The sequence below is a fragment of the Thunnus albacares genome, chromosome 18 (assembly GCF_914725855.1).
Source record: "Thunnus albacares chromosome 18, fThuAlb1.1, whole genome shotgun sequence".
Lineage (NCBI taxonomy): Eukaryota > Metazoa > Chordata > Actinopteri > Scombriformes > Scombridae > Thunnus > Thunnus albacares.
Genome location: NC_058123.1, coordinates 15,027,711 through 15,042,821, shown reverse-complemented (window position 1 = coordinate 15,042,821; position 15,111 = coordinate 15,027,711). Strand labels below are relative to the sequence as shown.

Genomic DNA, 15,111 nt, shown 5'->3' with positions numbered 1-15,111 from the left:
GCTCTTATTCATTTATATTCTGCTGAGCTGCTTGAGCCTTTGAGTGATAAAGCCATGAAAGAGGGAGTGAGGGAAGGATGGATTTGGAGGGGTAGAGGAGGTCCGGCAGTACAACAATGATGAAAGTGAGTCTTCCCCGAGCTGCTCCTGACTTATCTTATGACACACAATAGCTGCTTTAAATTCCCTTGAAGTCCCTTGCGGTGGCTAGTTTGGACTGACAGTGACAAGAATAGAGAGAGGCTACATGGCTTTAAATTCTTGATGAAATTGCAATTAAGACACCAGAGGAAGGAGTATAAAAGAGCCCGAGGATGTGCAAGCAATGACCAAGAAGAAACAACAAGGATGTGAGGAGGAAACACATGAAAAGTTAATTCTGCTCTGTGGGCTTTAATTCTGGGCATCTGTCGTCACATATAACCCTGCCCTAAGAACTGTAGAGGACATGAAACTGAAAATGGCCATTAAGTCTTATGTATTAACCGCAGCCCGGCGGGTTCTCTGCAGTGTTAATAAGCAGTAATCCAGTAATGTTTGACCACAATACTCTACAACATGGGCAGAGATTCTGCCGGCTATGTGCAGCTAAATCAAAACAAAAAGTCTGGAAACTACACGGGGAGCGGTGAGGTTAGAGATTTCAGTTTGTAGAGACTTTGATGCCCCACCAATTTGGCTGGTTGGTGAAATCCTCCGGGGTCTCTTTCGCTTCCCTTTAGGGACAGTTTTTGTGCATTTGTCACATGTCCCATGATTATCGTCTTAATGCTGGCACTAGCTGTAAGATTAACTGCTGGAGCCCTGAAGGGAAACTGCCTTTTAGCACCCAGAATATCAAGTAATTGAAAGTTTGACCGCATGTATGTGCCTCTGCAGTTTTACACTAAAGGGAGTGCAAAGCCGGATTCTCCTTATACAGCAAAAGAGACATCTTAGCAAAAGGCTTAGCTTCAGTTGTGGAAATGTAAGCACTTCTAAATTTTGCTATATTTCTCTCCCAGCATTTTTATATGAATTACAAATATTCAGGTTTTAAGGCATCAATTCACTACATGAATTCAGATTTCCACTTCAGGAGTTTATGAACATATAATGTAGTACGAAGCATTTTCTTGCTTTGCATGAATCAATAATTCATGTACATATTGTAATTGATACATTCCAGCAATATATTAAAATGTCTGCCTGTTTTCTATTATGTGTATAAGAATTTTTGCAATGTAGGAGGACCAGTTGTTCCAATATGCTCTTTTATGATCTACATCCAAAACCACAAATTGGTCAGGCTAACACCTCTTGCAACTGTTTTTTTTATGTATTGCAACCAATACTGGAGCAAGACTTCCCATTTACTGACCTGATAAGCTACAATGTCTACCATGATGGGAGAGTGGAGGCTCTAGAGAAACTACCGGGTTAACATAATTATATGTCTTCTCAAGCGTGTAAGCGCTGCATCTCTGAGCGTCTTATCAGCCTGTGGCATCTTAAGAGGCACAGTCCAATCAGTGGCCAGATATTTTGTGCATGGCTGCTCTGTCTCTGTGCCCAGGGGCCTGGGGGTGAAGCCCCGGGGCCCTCTCACCATCTGCTGCTGTCACTGGGGGTGGCGCTATCACGTCCACAGTGCCATGCCAGCCCAGTGAGCCCAAGACCAGGCTGTGACCTTCTCTTCGACTGCCCTGAAACCTACTGTCCTCCTCACCAGGTTACTCACAACTACATGATGCAAAGTGGTCGCTGGTCAAGAGGCATGTTTTGCAGAAAACTGGTCATATGGTGTTTAATTAATGCACAATAGCCTAATGACAAAGTTTTTGTGGATTTGTTTTTGATTTGAAATCTTTACACAGGTCTGAATTTGAATTTTGAAATATGTTTCACAGGACTAACAATAACAGTTTCACAGTAAATCTCACATTTCACAACTAGGTTATAATCAATCCATGGCATGCAACTCCAAACTAATGTTTCATCTCATACAGAGCATTTCAAACTTTTTGAGGAACTGTTATCAGATTTCAGAGATTAATTTGCCCTTTTGGATGTACAGCATCTGGCATGGAAATTCAAACCACCACTTGAAGGCTTGCTGTGGGGACGTGCCCGCCTGATATGCTGCGGCACACATCACTCGCAATTTAATTGGATGTTTGGACTATTTTTAAAAGGCCCACTGAACCCACAGCCCAGTCTTTTAAGAGCGGTTGATAAATAATTAAACTGACACAGATAGGGTGGAAGAATATTTAAGTGCTACCCCCATTTAAAGGCTTAGCTTTACAAAACCATCAGCTCAATAATCTCTTAATTTAAACATTCCCCTCAATCTCTGAGGCTTAGGAGGCAGCATCTGCTACACACACAGTCACTTTGCTCAGGAACATCTTTATAAAAATCCAACCTGAGACATTTTGACATCTGTTTCCCTAATGACTTTTATTCAGTGCCCATTTAGTCACTGACTTGCTTGGTGAACCATTTGTGTATTAACTAAAACTATGTCACTGACACAATTTACAGATTTTTGAAAGGTCACATAGTTCCCTGTAAGTCCCCTTTAGCTCAGGATGCAGCTTAGCTTGGCCTACATTTCATCCTGATAAATTCTGTTTGTCATTTATAGATCTTATTGTTACACTTTATGAGATCAATTATAGGGCTCTCAGGGGATTTGTAAGAGGTGGGGCGTTACGCAGCCTTGTTCCCAGTAGGGAAATCAAAACATGCTACTCTATTTTCTTTCACATGTAGCCTATGATATGCATCGACACAAACATTAAAAGCCTTGCCTCATGAATAATGAACAACATCAGAAACTAAATTGCCTGAACTACATAACGTGGAGATGAAGCAGTGATTCGGAAGCATGTTTTCAACATGAGAGTGAAGATGCTGCCAAGAGCTTTGGAGGCTGACCTGACAGCACATTGACGCCAACACCCAGTTTATTTGACTGCCAAGTTGACAGCACCACAACCTTCCCATCCCTGCCAGCTTCATATCTTAATCCCCCCTGGGCTTTATCACTTAAATCATCTTTTAAGGACAAAAGCGGATCCTATAGGTGGCTTGCTGCACCTATTGCCTGTGCGTAAACCCAGCATCAGCTCCCCCGAACAGATTTGCCTCCAGGCCACCACAGCCTCAGCTCTGTGAGGGAATATGAATGGCATTAGCTCCAGGCTGTTGCCATGGTGTTGACTTATTTACTGTACATCAGCCCACTGACTTCAAACAGCGCAGTGCACGTTTTGGCTGCCATATTAGTGTCACTGTTATCATCCAAAGGACACATTTCCACTGGGTGATTTAAAAAATGAGACTTTGGCTGGTTGGAGACAACTGAAGGTTGTGTGGAAATGTAAAAAGTCCTGTAAGCTGAAGACATACTGACCAATAGAAAGTGTGCACTTTTTTGCCAATAACAAATCCACACTTTTACAAATATTGGTTTTCATTAATGATACACCCAATAAAACATGAACATTCCCATGAGATCAAAACAGATTTTTAAAAAAATTAAAAATAGAAATAAAAACATGTTTGAAATCCCAATATTGGCCCTTGATGAATAACATGCTCGGCTGGGTTTTTGATGTCTTGGGCAGCTGTTTTCTTGAGCAGCAGATGGCTTCACATTTTAATGAAACCACAAGTGGAACTCACCACTGACATTTACATTTGTCCAATAATCAATGTGCAGAAAGAAGTAAATGCATGGATTATTGGAGACTTTCAGGGACAACATTTGACAGAATTACTTTTCCTGAAGCGTTTTAGACAAAACCAAAATGAGAATACGAGTAAGAAACTCATATTTGATCTCATATTTGATCCCCTTACAGATTCAACTCGTTGAGTAAGATTAAGATTAATTCTGGGCTGTCAAGCAAGGATATTCTGTATAAGCTTTGGCAGGGCAGTATTTATGAATGGAGGGAGAAGATAAAGCGTCCTCTGTTTTGTTATGTCATCCTGGCATGGTATTATCTGACAGGGAACAAGAAAATGGCTTTGTGTTAAATAAACTTTTTATCCTAAACAATGACTTATGATAGTTAGGTTCATGGGGCCTTTATCAGGACAGAATATGAAACGAGTGCATAATGCCTGCTGAAAGTTAGAGATTCTGTCTCGAGGCTTATGTTTGTGCAGTGGAGTAAAATCTGTTTTTTTGAAGAAATCTCGTAGCATATTTCAGGATTCCAGTAGCATAAGTGTGACAGTTGTTGCATGGATGGGTAGGCTTTGCCTGCCAAAATGTCCTATGCAGTTACTTCATGAAAAGTTACGCAACAGAAAGAAATGCTCTGGTTGTCTTCCTTGGCCGCATGAGTTTTGAGTTATATAAATATATAGTCATCACTAGGGTAATTTATTATTATTCTTTAACTTTTCGCATACACGTCTTTCACCACTTCATGAGTATGAGGTAACTGAGATTATAATTGCAAACAATGCAGCTAAATGACAAATATGAGTTTAGGCTGGAGTGGCAAGACAGTACTCATGTGCTGAGGTCTAGTTATGAGAAATAAAATCTCTCTGTCATATTATGCACCCCAGGCATGGAAATGACACGCTTTTATTATATATTATGTGGATAAAGGTACACGTTAATAAAAAAAATGTTTGTTTGTCCCTGTTTTCTACAGTTTTAAAGTGTTCAGTTTGATGTTTGTGAAAAAAAGTAATCATGGCATGTAACAAAGGTTTTGAATTTATGTATACTGACAGAGAAAGACTGACCTAGATAAAGCACCGTGGGCTACTCTGATTATTGTATCAGCCTTGTATTGTGGCTGTGTGACATGCATCAGAGACACTGCTGTGGAAATTAGGGTGTAATCAAGATTTAAGCTTAGACTTTACAATGAGGCATTTGTGCCAGCGTTGCGAGTGGACAGGTAGAAATGCTAACAGAATGTAGGAATAAACTGGATAAGGATGCTGTATGTATATTGTCTCAGATGAATGAGGTGAAACAACACAAAAACTTTGCGAAAAATTGCGATTTCTTTAAAACTGTCATATAATCAGTTGTCTTGTTATCTTGTAATTTGATCCAGACATGGGTGTCAAAACACTCTTGCAAAAGATTAGGTTATTATTACTAACATAATATAAAAATAATATGATCTCCTAAAGGGGTACTAAAGAAATGTTGTATTTCACTTCCATAAAGTTGGGAGATTCGCAAGAACCAGAACAAAATGATTTTATATTCACATGTGTGGTTCAAGCTCCAAATAAACTGGATCCTAGACCTCCCACAATGCAAATCAATTGTCGCTTTGTTTCAGATGAAGACACAGTAGTGACTTCGTTGGTCTGTTTGCTCTATTAAAGGCTGCAAATCAATCAGTGTGCTCCAGTCTTTTCTCATCCAACAATGGCATTCATTAGACCCTCACAGCCTGTCTTTCAAACTCCAGATCCTCAGTTTGTAATACGGTTTTTTAATCAAAAAATTTGAAGTCTCCAAGCCCTCACCAGCTGAGTAGCATGACAAATAAATTAACTGTCATGTGTAAAATCAGTGGAGGGCTGCTTTAATTGCTTCCTGTTCATCAAGGCTCAGAGATTTCAAACAAAATATCAGTGTTCTCCACTGAATTAATGATATTCATTTGGGCGTTGAGGGGATAGAAACCAGAAAATTCAGTTATATGGTTAAATTTAGCTGCTGCCTTATTGGCTTTGAAGTACATTATATCAACCACAAATCCTCTGTCAGTAAATGAGATATTGTTACATCAGAAACGAGGTTGTAAGACAGCACAATGGTAGTATACTACGGTATAATAGTCTTAGAGAAAGTTATCTAGTTCAGTGGTTCTCAAAGTGGGGTCAGGGGACCCCCGGTGATCCTTGAGGCACTTCCAGGGGGTCCCCAGAAAAATAGAGAATATTCTAATTTCACTATTATTTCATTGACTATAAGTTAGCCTAATGAGAGAATAAATAAGAATGACTGTCGTATTCATATTAAGTTTCACACTCTTCACTGTTATCTGCCCAACTACAGCCTAAATTAATTGATCTATCAGTGTCTGTCAGTAGGTGGCGGTAGTGAGCTATAAGGGACAGTCATGAAACGGAAGAAGAAGAAGCAGCTCACACGTGTGGTCCAATATGTCTGCTCGTCGTCCTGTTGTGTTTTGAGATTGACACGAGTTGTTTTGAACACTAGTTTGTTGCCGTTTTATATAGTTATTCAGTAAAGCGTCTCGAGCGCAGTCTTAAACGTCAGGATGGCTCAGAGGAAGAAGAAAGTGATGAAGAAGAAGAGACACACCGCCAGCAGAGAGCCGGAGGCTGACTCTGACACTGGAGACTTTGAGCTGGCTGCTCAAATTAAGGACGATGATTCTGTAAGGAAAACAATACTTATTCAGCTTCTGATCTGATCTCCTGAGCACTTGTTCATGGAGGTGTTTGACTTACTGACAGATTATCTGATTTTAAAGAGAGTGGGTGATGTCAGCTGTGTTACACGTTAGGGTGATACAGTGGGGGTATAGCTCAGTGGTAGAGCATTTGACTGCAGATCAAGAGGTCTCCGGTTCAAATCCGGATGCCCCCTAAGTCTGTTTTAACAAACTTTGTACATGTTACATGACTATAATTAGAGCTGCAACTATTAATCGATTGGTTGCCAACTATTAAATCAGACGACAAGCTTTTTGATAATCGTCATTTTTTAAGAAAAAAAGTCCAAATTATCTGATTCCAGCTTCTTAAATGTAGTATTTTCTGGTTTCTTTAGTCCTCTATGATAGATAACTGACTATCTTTAGGGTGTGGACATTTGAGGACATCACTTTGGGCTTTGGGAGACACTGATCGTCATTTTTCACCATTTTCTTACATTTTATAGACCAAACAACCAATCGATTATTTGAGAAAATAATCGACAGTTTGATAATGAAAATAATTGTTAGTTGCAGTAATCTATCTACTGAAACTGTAATTATTAACTTAGTGTACTTCAAAAGCATGTAATATAGTCTACTGTACTTTACAATTGTTGCTCATATGCTTTGTTGTCATTGCCACTGTGACTTATATTAACACCTTCAGAAAAGTACTATAAGCTCTTGCCTACATCTAACTACGGCTGCAACTGTTATTTTCATTATCGATCAATCTGCTGAATATTTTCTTCGGCTAATCATTTTTTAATCATCTCCAAAGATATTCAGTTTACTTACATGTATGACACATAACATGTATATTTAGTTGATTATCAAAATAGTTGCAGATTCATTTTCTGACAATCGGCTAAATTGTTTTATTTGTACTAGATACCATTTCTTGTACTAACTAGTTGTGTCTGCCTTTTTTCGCTTGATTTCTTCTGCTGCTGAATTTCTCACTTTTGGGACGTATAAAATGTCACAAGATTAACAAAGACTGCAGGAATCATTCAGCTGGGTTTCCTGCAGTGTTTTAAAGACCACCTCAGCTAGCATCATAAAAATGAATACACTTCTATGAAATAAAATATTACACCTTAGGGAGAATAGCAGAGGCGCTATTTCACACAGCAAATCCCTTTTCTATGTAATGAGTGTTGCTGTTGTTAAAGTAAATTGATCATGAGACAAAATGTGTCAAGAAATACGCTTATTCCTAAAATGATCCTGTGAACATTGTCATCAAACAATATTCATATTCTTCTTACCTTGAAAGGAACATGATTTTTCAAAATTTTACATGGCATTTTGAAGACCTCATTTGTGTTTTTTTTTTTTTTATGGTTTCACAGCCAGGGAGGAAATTGCCGCGATTCCCCGCCCATTCTGACTGCCTGTCAGATGTGGAGCCTGACACCAGGGAGCTGGTCAGAGCCCAAAACAAGAAGAAAAAGAAGTCTGGAGGATTTCAGTCCATGGGTGAGAGACAGTGAAGAGTGCATAGATGGGGCTGTGTGTCCACTGCTTGCTGAAAGTAGTGGAAATCTACCTGTATATGCCCGGTTTGAGCTGAAAAAGTAAAATCTGATCCCCTGTTCACTCAGTCTACATTATGTGTGATTTCAGGTCTCAGTTACCCTGTATACAAGGGGGTCATGAAGAAGGGTTACAAAGTCCCAACTCCAATCCAAAGAAAGGTAAGTCAGTACCACATCAGGATCCTGAAATCCAAATATTTCTGACTTTTTTTTTACAGCACAATATGTCACGTCTAATCCTTCTCTTCACCACTGCAGACTGTCCCGGTGATTTTGGATGGCAAGGATGTAGTGGCTATGGCTAGGACTGGCAGTGGTAAGACAGCCGCCTTCCTGATCCCCATGTTTGAGAAGCTGAAGGCCCCACAAGCCCAAACAGGAGCCAGAGCCCTCATCCTGACCCCCACCAGAGAGTTGGCCTTGCAGACCATGAAGTTCACGAAAGAGGTCAGACGAGTAGACTGATGAGTTTTTATTGTGTTTGTTGGCTGATATTATATGTAGCTGTGTTTATTTATATATATATTTTATTTATTTATTTTTTTGTGGTTTTACAGTTGGGAAAATTCACCGGCCTCAAGACCGCCTTAATCCTTGGTGGAGACAGGTGTGTGATTCCTCGGCTGTCCTGTGCTGCTGTTCTTTAATTCTCTTGTACTTTGAGATCTGTGCAGTTATTCTTCTTTTCCACTTATACTGATTTAAATGTCTTTTCCAGAATGGAGGATCAGTTTGCTGCTCTTCATGAAAACCCTGACATGTGAGTACACACAGAAGCTTAGATTGTTGTGTTATGGTGCTAACTAATAATAATTGCGTTTACAATGCTGATCTCTGTCCTCCTCCTTCAGAATCATTGGCACCCCCGGTCGTCTCATGCACGTTGTCAAGGAAATGAACCTGAAGTTGCATGGTGTGGAGTATGTGGTGTTTGATGAGGCTGACAGGTGAGAAATGTGGCATATTTTCATTTCACAGATTGGAGACACTGTATGCAAATGTGTTTTAATGTAACCATGTTCCTCTTGCACTCAGGTTGTTTGAAATGGGTTTTGCTGAGCAGCTTCAGGAGATCATCAGGAGGCTTCCAGACACCAGACAGACTCTGCTGTTCTCAGCCACTCTGCCCAAACTGCTGGTGGAGTTCGCCAGAGCTGGTGAGATCACCTTTAAAAAAACCCAACAATCTATCCTGGTTTAATGCCAGCTCTGTGCTTTTACATACATCCATCATGATTGAAGGTTTTCAAATTGATTTGAGTCTACTTTTTGGGTTCATCTGTCCGCAAACCGTCATAATAATCATCATCTTTATCATAATGACTTTCATATTGGGGCTTAAGGCTTCATGCTAACTAAATAAACTTGTTTTGTTTCCAGGGCTGACAGAACCAGTACTGATTCGTTTGGATGTGGATTCTAAGCTCAGTGATCAGATTAAGGTAAAGAGAGGACACATTTTAGTAAACATTACATGAGTCGGGATTAAAGTGCTAATGATTCTGGGTTGTTGTTTTAGGAGAGAAAAACATTTACCTTATGATCACTCAGCATTTCTCCTCACACAAAGCACCTGTTGCTTTCTATCAGGGCAGTGTAATGCCATGCTGCCTTCAGGTGCTCTTTGCAAGCTCTTACTTTATTAGTGAGAAAGTCATACAGTACATCATAAAAATGACTGTATGATTGTTAAAAATTATGCATCTTATGATCTGAACTAAATCCTCACTTCATATCTATCCATCCATTTCAAAATCTTTTAATTTCTCTCGTCTTCCCTCAGCTGTCATTCTTCCATCTGCGACTGGATGACAAGCCGGCCCTGCTGCTACATCTCCTGAGGAACGTAGTGAAACCTCAGGAGCAGACGGTAGTCTTTGCTGCCACTAAACATCATGTAGAATACCTCAAGGAGGTAAGACAAAGACACTAGAATTACTCCAAAGTCCATTTGTGTGTATTTTTCCTCAGTGAACAATCTTAGTAACTCAGAGATTTAAGTTTGAAAGTATCCATATTTTTGTTCTTTTGTTTTATTGTCCAGCTGCTGACTTCAGAAGGTGTGGAGTGTGCCTACATATACAGTGCCCTGGATCAGACTGCCAGGAAGATCAACATTGGAAAATTTGTGCATCGGAAAGCCATGGTGCTCATTGTGACTGATGTTGCTGCTCGTGGTATAGACATCCCCCTGCTGGACAATGTCATCAATTACAACTTCCCCTCCAAGGCCAAGCTCTTCTTGCATAGAGTTGGTGAGTGTTATGGAAACAATTAATAAGATTGATGATAAGATTTTTTTTTATCCTTTTACCAAATTTCAATAAAGAGGAAGAAGTGCTGAGGTTGGTCTTTTTCCTTCAGGTCGTGTGGGACGTGCGGGGCGCAGCGGCACAACCTACAGTATGGTTTGCACAGATGAGATGCCTTTTGTATACGACCTTCACCTCTTCCTTGGAAGGCCCGTTCAGATCGCCACACCTGAACACACACAAGGTAGCCTTTTTAGAATGCATGCCAGGTTTCAACTGATGAATGAACTCTGGGATTGATGTACTCAGGCTGCTAGTAGACTTTTAAAAGTATTCCTTATTTATCACTGTCTTACCTGTCAATCTGCTATCCAAACCTCGCCTCCCCTCCTCCAGATGTAGACGGTGTGTTCGGGCGGGTCCCTCAGAGTATCCTGGATGACGAAAGCTCAAATCTGATCGCAGCACACGACAACTCCCTAGACCTGCAAAACCTGCATCGTGTCTCGGAGAACGCCTACAAGCAGTATCTCAAGTCTCGACCAAACCCCTCGCCAGAGTCCGTCAGACGAGTCAAAAACACAGATCTGTCCATCATGGCTGTTCATCCGTTACTGGGTCAGTTTGGAGGAGGATGAATTATGTAGAGAGCAGTGATAATGATGCTCAGTGAGTAGTTCGTAACAGCATTTAATTGATCTTGTTTTAGGGTCGGGTTTGGAGAAAATGGAACTAGACCGCCTTCAAATAGTTGATGCCATCAAGGGCTACAAATCCAAATCGGTGAGTTACAATTGATGACAATGCAGATATCTAATTGTGCTGCAATTTCCTGCTAACCTGTGATGTCTCTTTCTTCTAGACTATCTTTGAAATCAACTCCAACAGTAAGACACAGGCCGGTGAGGTGATGCGAGCCAAACGCTCCAAGGATTCGCGGTTGGTGGACAAATTTAACAAGCATAGAGATGACCTGGCTGCAGAGAGCCTCCTGCATCAGCCCATCAACCTCTCCACCACTGACGATACTTCCACACGCACTGCAGGCCAGGATGATGACGCTCTAAATGTAAAAAATGACTTGAAACAAGTCATTTCATATTTTTGAGAGATCAGCATGTGGAGCACTGAGGCCAAAAATCTCATGATGTGTTCATTTGCTTCTTCTTATAACACTGGTCCAACACATCATTATTCAAGTGTTTCTAAATGTTAATTACTGTTGCAAATATCCTCATTTTGTACATTTATTGACCAAATGCCAACATAGGTGTCACTTTTGATAAAAATGTAATTCTTTATTTTTCCACCAGGGGGTGTTCTCAGAGGTGGTCGGTGGAAAGAGGAAAGGCCGGCAGGAAGATGGGGAACAATCAAAGAGCAAGAAAAGCAGACAAACAGGCAAAGATGAAGAGTATTACATCCCCTACAGACCTAAAGACTTCAACTCTGAGAGAGGGTGAGGATACAAATTTTATTAAGGCATATTGAGATGTGAATGAAATGTGAAGTAAATTACATCAGATATGATTAAAATATATTACCTGTGTTTTATAACCTGTCATGCCTGTTCTTGTTAGGTTAAGTCTCGGCGGAGAGGGCAGTGCCTTCGACCAACAGGCCTCCACAGCTGTCCTGGACCTCATGGGAGATGAGGGAGACCGGTTCAACCAGCACAAAAAAATGATGAAATGGTGAAAATTTACTCATTCATTCGTTCAAAGTCTCTGTCTTCTTTTCATACACCTTAGGCTTCTGATTTTGCCATTTCATATATCATCATTCGGTGCATCTCTGTTGTTTGTAGGGACCGCAAGAGGAAGCGCTTTGTCAGAGACACAGGAAAGGAAGACCAGAAGAAAAAGATAAAAACAGACGGCGGCCAAGTCATCCAGAACAAAAAGAACAAAAAGAACTTGTATCCTTTCAACAAAATGTCTCTTTGTGTTTACTATTATCACTGCTGTCATATTACTTGAAAATTTATTACTATTCTCTCTCACTGTGACAATATTTAGCTGTATTGTTGAGATGTTGTATGATTTAACGACATGTCAGTTACGAGGAGTGGAAGAAAAAGTACAGGGTCGATGACGGAGGATCTGGCTCAGATGGAGAAACGGGAAGAGGAGGAGGGAGGAAGCCAGGAGGTAGGAGAGCATCTTCAGTCTCAACTTGAACACTTATTATTCATTACATCTAATGGACAGTTTTGTTAAAGCAGTTGTAATTAATGAGGTCTATGGGATTTAAACAAAATGTTCCTAATAGGCAATAATTATAATTATTCATGGTTGACACATTTTTGAAGTCTTATTTTACTGTTGCAAATCATCCTTAGCACACCTTCAAAAGTGTAAATATTGTCTGTTTTTGAAAGGAATAGTTCAACACTTTTGGAAACGCTTATTTGAATTCTTGCTGAGGGTTAGTTAGTATGAGATACAGTCAGCAGGTGGTTAGCTTAGCTTAGCATAAAGACTGAAGTTAGGGGGAAACGGTTAGCCGTTGGCTCTGTCCAAAGGCAACGATATTCATTAAAAGGTCATATCTTGACTTTTTAATCTGTAAAAAATTAAGAGTAAAAATGACATAAAATTTTTATGAGAGGTTATGTGCCGGACTATTTCTTTATTTTATCGAACTCTGATTAGCATATTTCTAAAAAATGGCAAAGTATTCCTTTAATTTCCAAGCGGAAAGTAAATTAATACTTTAAGTCACTGTGTAAATTGCAGGTCTGTCAAGTGTAGCTGCTGTACCTTTTTTAAAAAAAAAAAAAAGTAATGTTTTTTTTCTGTTTCATCCCTCTCCCAGGTCGTGGTCATGGTCGTGGTCAGCGAGGTCCTCAGTTCCAGAGCCCTGGACGATCGCAGGTAACGCCAGGTGGCCGTAGAGTGCGCACAGAGCTGAAGACGAATGAGCAAATCCTGAAACAACGAAAGAAAAATCAGAAGCACCAGTTCCTGCAGAGTGGCGGCCTGCAGAAACTCCGTGGCAAGAACAAACAGTTTCTCGGAGATTTCAAGAAGTCAGGTTTTGGACGAGGCAACCAAAAGAAGGGCAAGATGAGGAAGAGAATGTGAGGAGGATGGATCACAGAGGGATGATGTTGTGACCACATGGGACTGAATGATGAATACTTTTATCATCCCAGACCATCTTTAAGAATTTCATGGTGCCTGTCATGATTATGGATTGAAGAAGAGTTGAGGAAAGCATTTCTAGACTTCGGTTTACCTTTTTCCTCATCGCTTACCGAACTTTGTATTTGACACAGAGTATGTATAAGAATGATCCAATGAACTGGGTTTCCTTCTTTTAAGCGTGTTGGTAGATTAACCTGTTTAATTGTTTTTGAGTACTTAAATATGTCTGTACACATTATTAACTGATGGTAAAATACAGATATGAATAAGGTCAGATTCTGTGTCATGATTTTATTTGCAGGCAATTACATGTTTATACAATAAACAAAAGTGCAGCATAGAAATGAACGTCTGATGAACTTTTGCTACAAATGGGACGACAATATACATCCATTAAACGGGGTCATAAATGGGGTGGAGCTGTACTCGTGGCTTTTGTTGCTATTTCAATTAAAGCCCAGTCAGGGTAACCGCAATCCTTGATGTGACTTTGTATCCTACCTCAAGCCTTTATGATTGTTGTTGTTTCTGCCTGGTGGTATTATGACTGGATGGCTCCCATTTTGTCCTCTAGTGCATGGCATGAATGAAAAATGAGGTACTGGTTTGTGTGAGTTGGTTTTCTGTGAACCTCAAAACTGAGGTCACCCACTTCTTTAAATGTCAGCTTCAAAAATGATGTAATTATCTGCAAATGAGTGTTCAGTGAAAGCTGAGAAGCTTTTTCTTTAAAATGTATGTAGGTCCAAGATGTTATATTTTCCATCAGCTCTAATTTCTGTTTTGAAACTGTGCCAGTCAACTCTTCTTTGCCAGCATCTTGAAAAGGTATGCACTCTTTTGAAAACTAGCACTTAGGGAGGAATAAGCAATCTGTGTTCCTAAGGTTTTTCAGGTGCCACCTTGTACTTGCTACCACTTAAAGTAACTTGGATATAGCGAGAGGAGGAGTGGGAAGAAGAAGAAAGGGAAACAAAGCTAAGCTAGCCATGCTATCTGCTCTATGAGGTTGTATTTAAAGGTTAGGTTCACAATTTTTCAAGTCTGTCCTAAAACAATATTCAGGTGCCCAAATGAACACTGACACATTTTTCTTGCTGTAATCGTTCCTCTTGTTCATAATGGCCATTAAGAGATCCCTTCATAATGCACTTTCAATGTAAGTGAATGGAGAGAAAATCCACAGCCCTCCTGTGAAAAAAAAGTATTAAAAAGTTTATCTGAAGCTAATATGAGGCTTCAGCTGTCCAAATTAGTCAAATCAAGTCAATATCTTTCAAAGTTAGTCTTTTTAGTGCCAAATTCCCTCTTTTTGTTACGATCCTTCCACTTCAAGATACAAAGAGGGAATTTTTTTTTACTATAATAACTAAATGTGGAAGATATCCACTTTATTTGACTAACTTAGACTGCTGAAGCATCATATAAGCTTCAGATAAACATTAAACATATAACTAATATATACTAAATTCATTTTTATAAGGAAGGTAGCATGTTAGGAGGATAACATTAGAATTAGCACACACAAAAACCCAGGATATTTCACAAGATAAGTGAAAACTATGACCTGCTGATGGTGCTATAGAGAAGGTTAGGGGATCATCAAAGTCATTAGGCTTCATCCCCTAGAAACCATGAATATCTATGCAAAATTCCATGGCAATCCGTCCAATAGTTGCTGAGACATTTAATTAAAAAACAAAAACCTCATGCTGACACAAGATGAAAAGTCAAGAGATTATTAAAG

General features: G+C 39.8%; 1 protein-coding gene and 1 non-coding gene across 2 annotated transcripts; both read left to right on the top strand.

Moving 5' to 3' along the window:
• The first annotated feature begins 6,105 nt into the window (after positions 1-6,105).
• Positions 6,106-13,638, top strand: ddx54 (DEAD (Asp-Glu-Ala-Asp) box polypeptide 54). Its single transcript, XM_044334284.1, has 20 exons — positions 6,106-6,380; positions 7,778-7,904; positions 8,052-8,122; positions 8,222-8,410; positions 8,521-8,570; positions 8,682-8,723; positions 8,815-8,910; positions 8,999-9,120; positions 9,344-9,405; positions 9,747-9,878; positions 10,008-10,218; positions 10,328-10,459; positions 10,612-10,833; positions 10,925-10,998; positions 11,078-11,284; positions 11,529-11,674; positions 11,796-11,909; positions 12,023-12,133; positions 12,274-12,365; positions 13,033-13,638. The coding sequence occupies exons 1-20, from the start codon at positions 6,261-6,263 to the stop codon at positions 13,299-13,301; spliced, it is 2,589 nt and encodes an 862-aa protein (XP_044190219.1). The 5' UTR covers positions 6,106-6,260; the 3' UTR covers positions 13,302-13,638.
• trnac-gca lies at positions 6,521-6,592 on the top strand. The gene has a single exon. It is a non-coding gene; the product is annotated as a tRNA-Cys (tRNA).
• Positions 13,639-15,111: the final 1,473 nt, after the last annotated feature.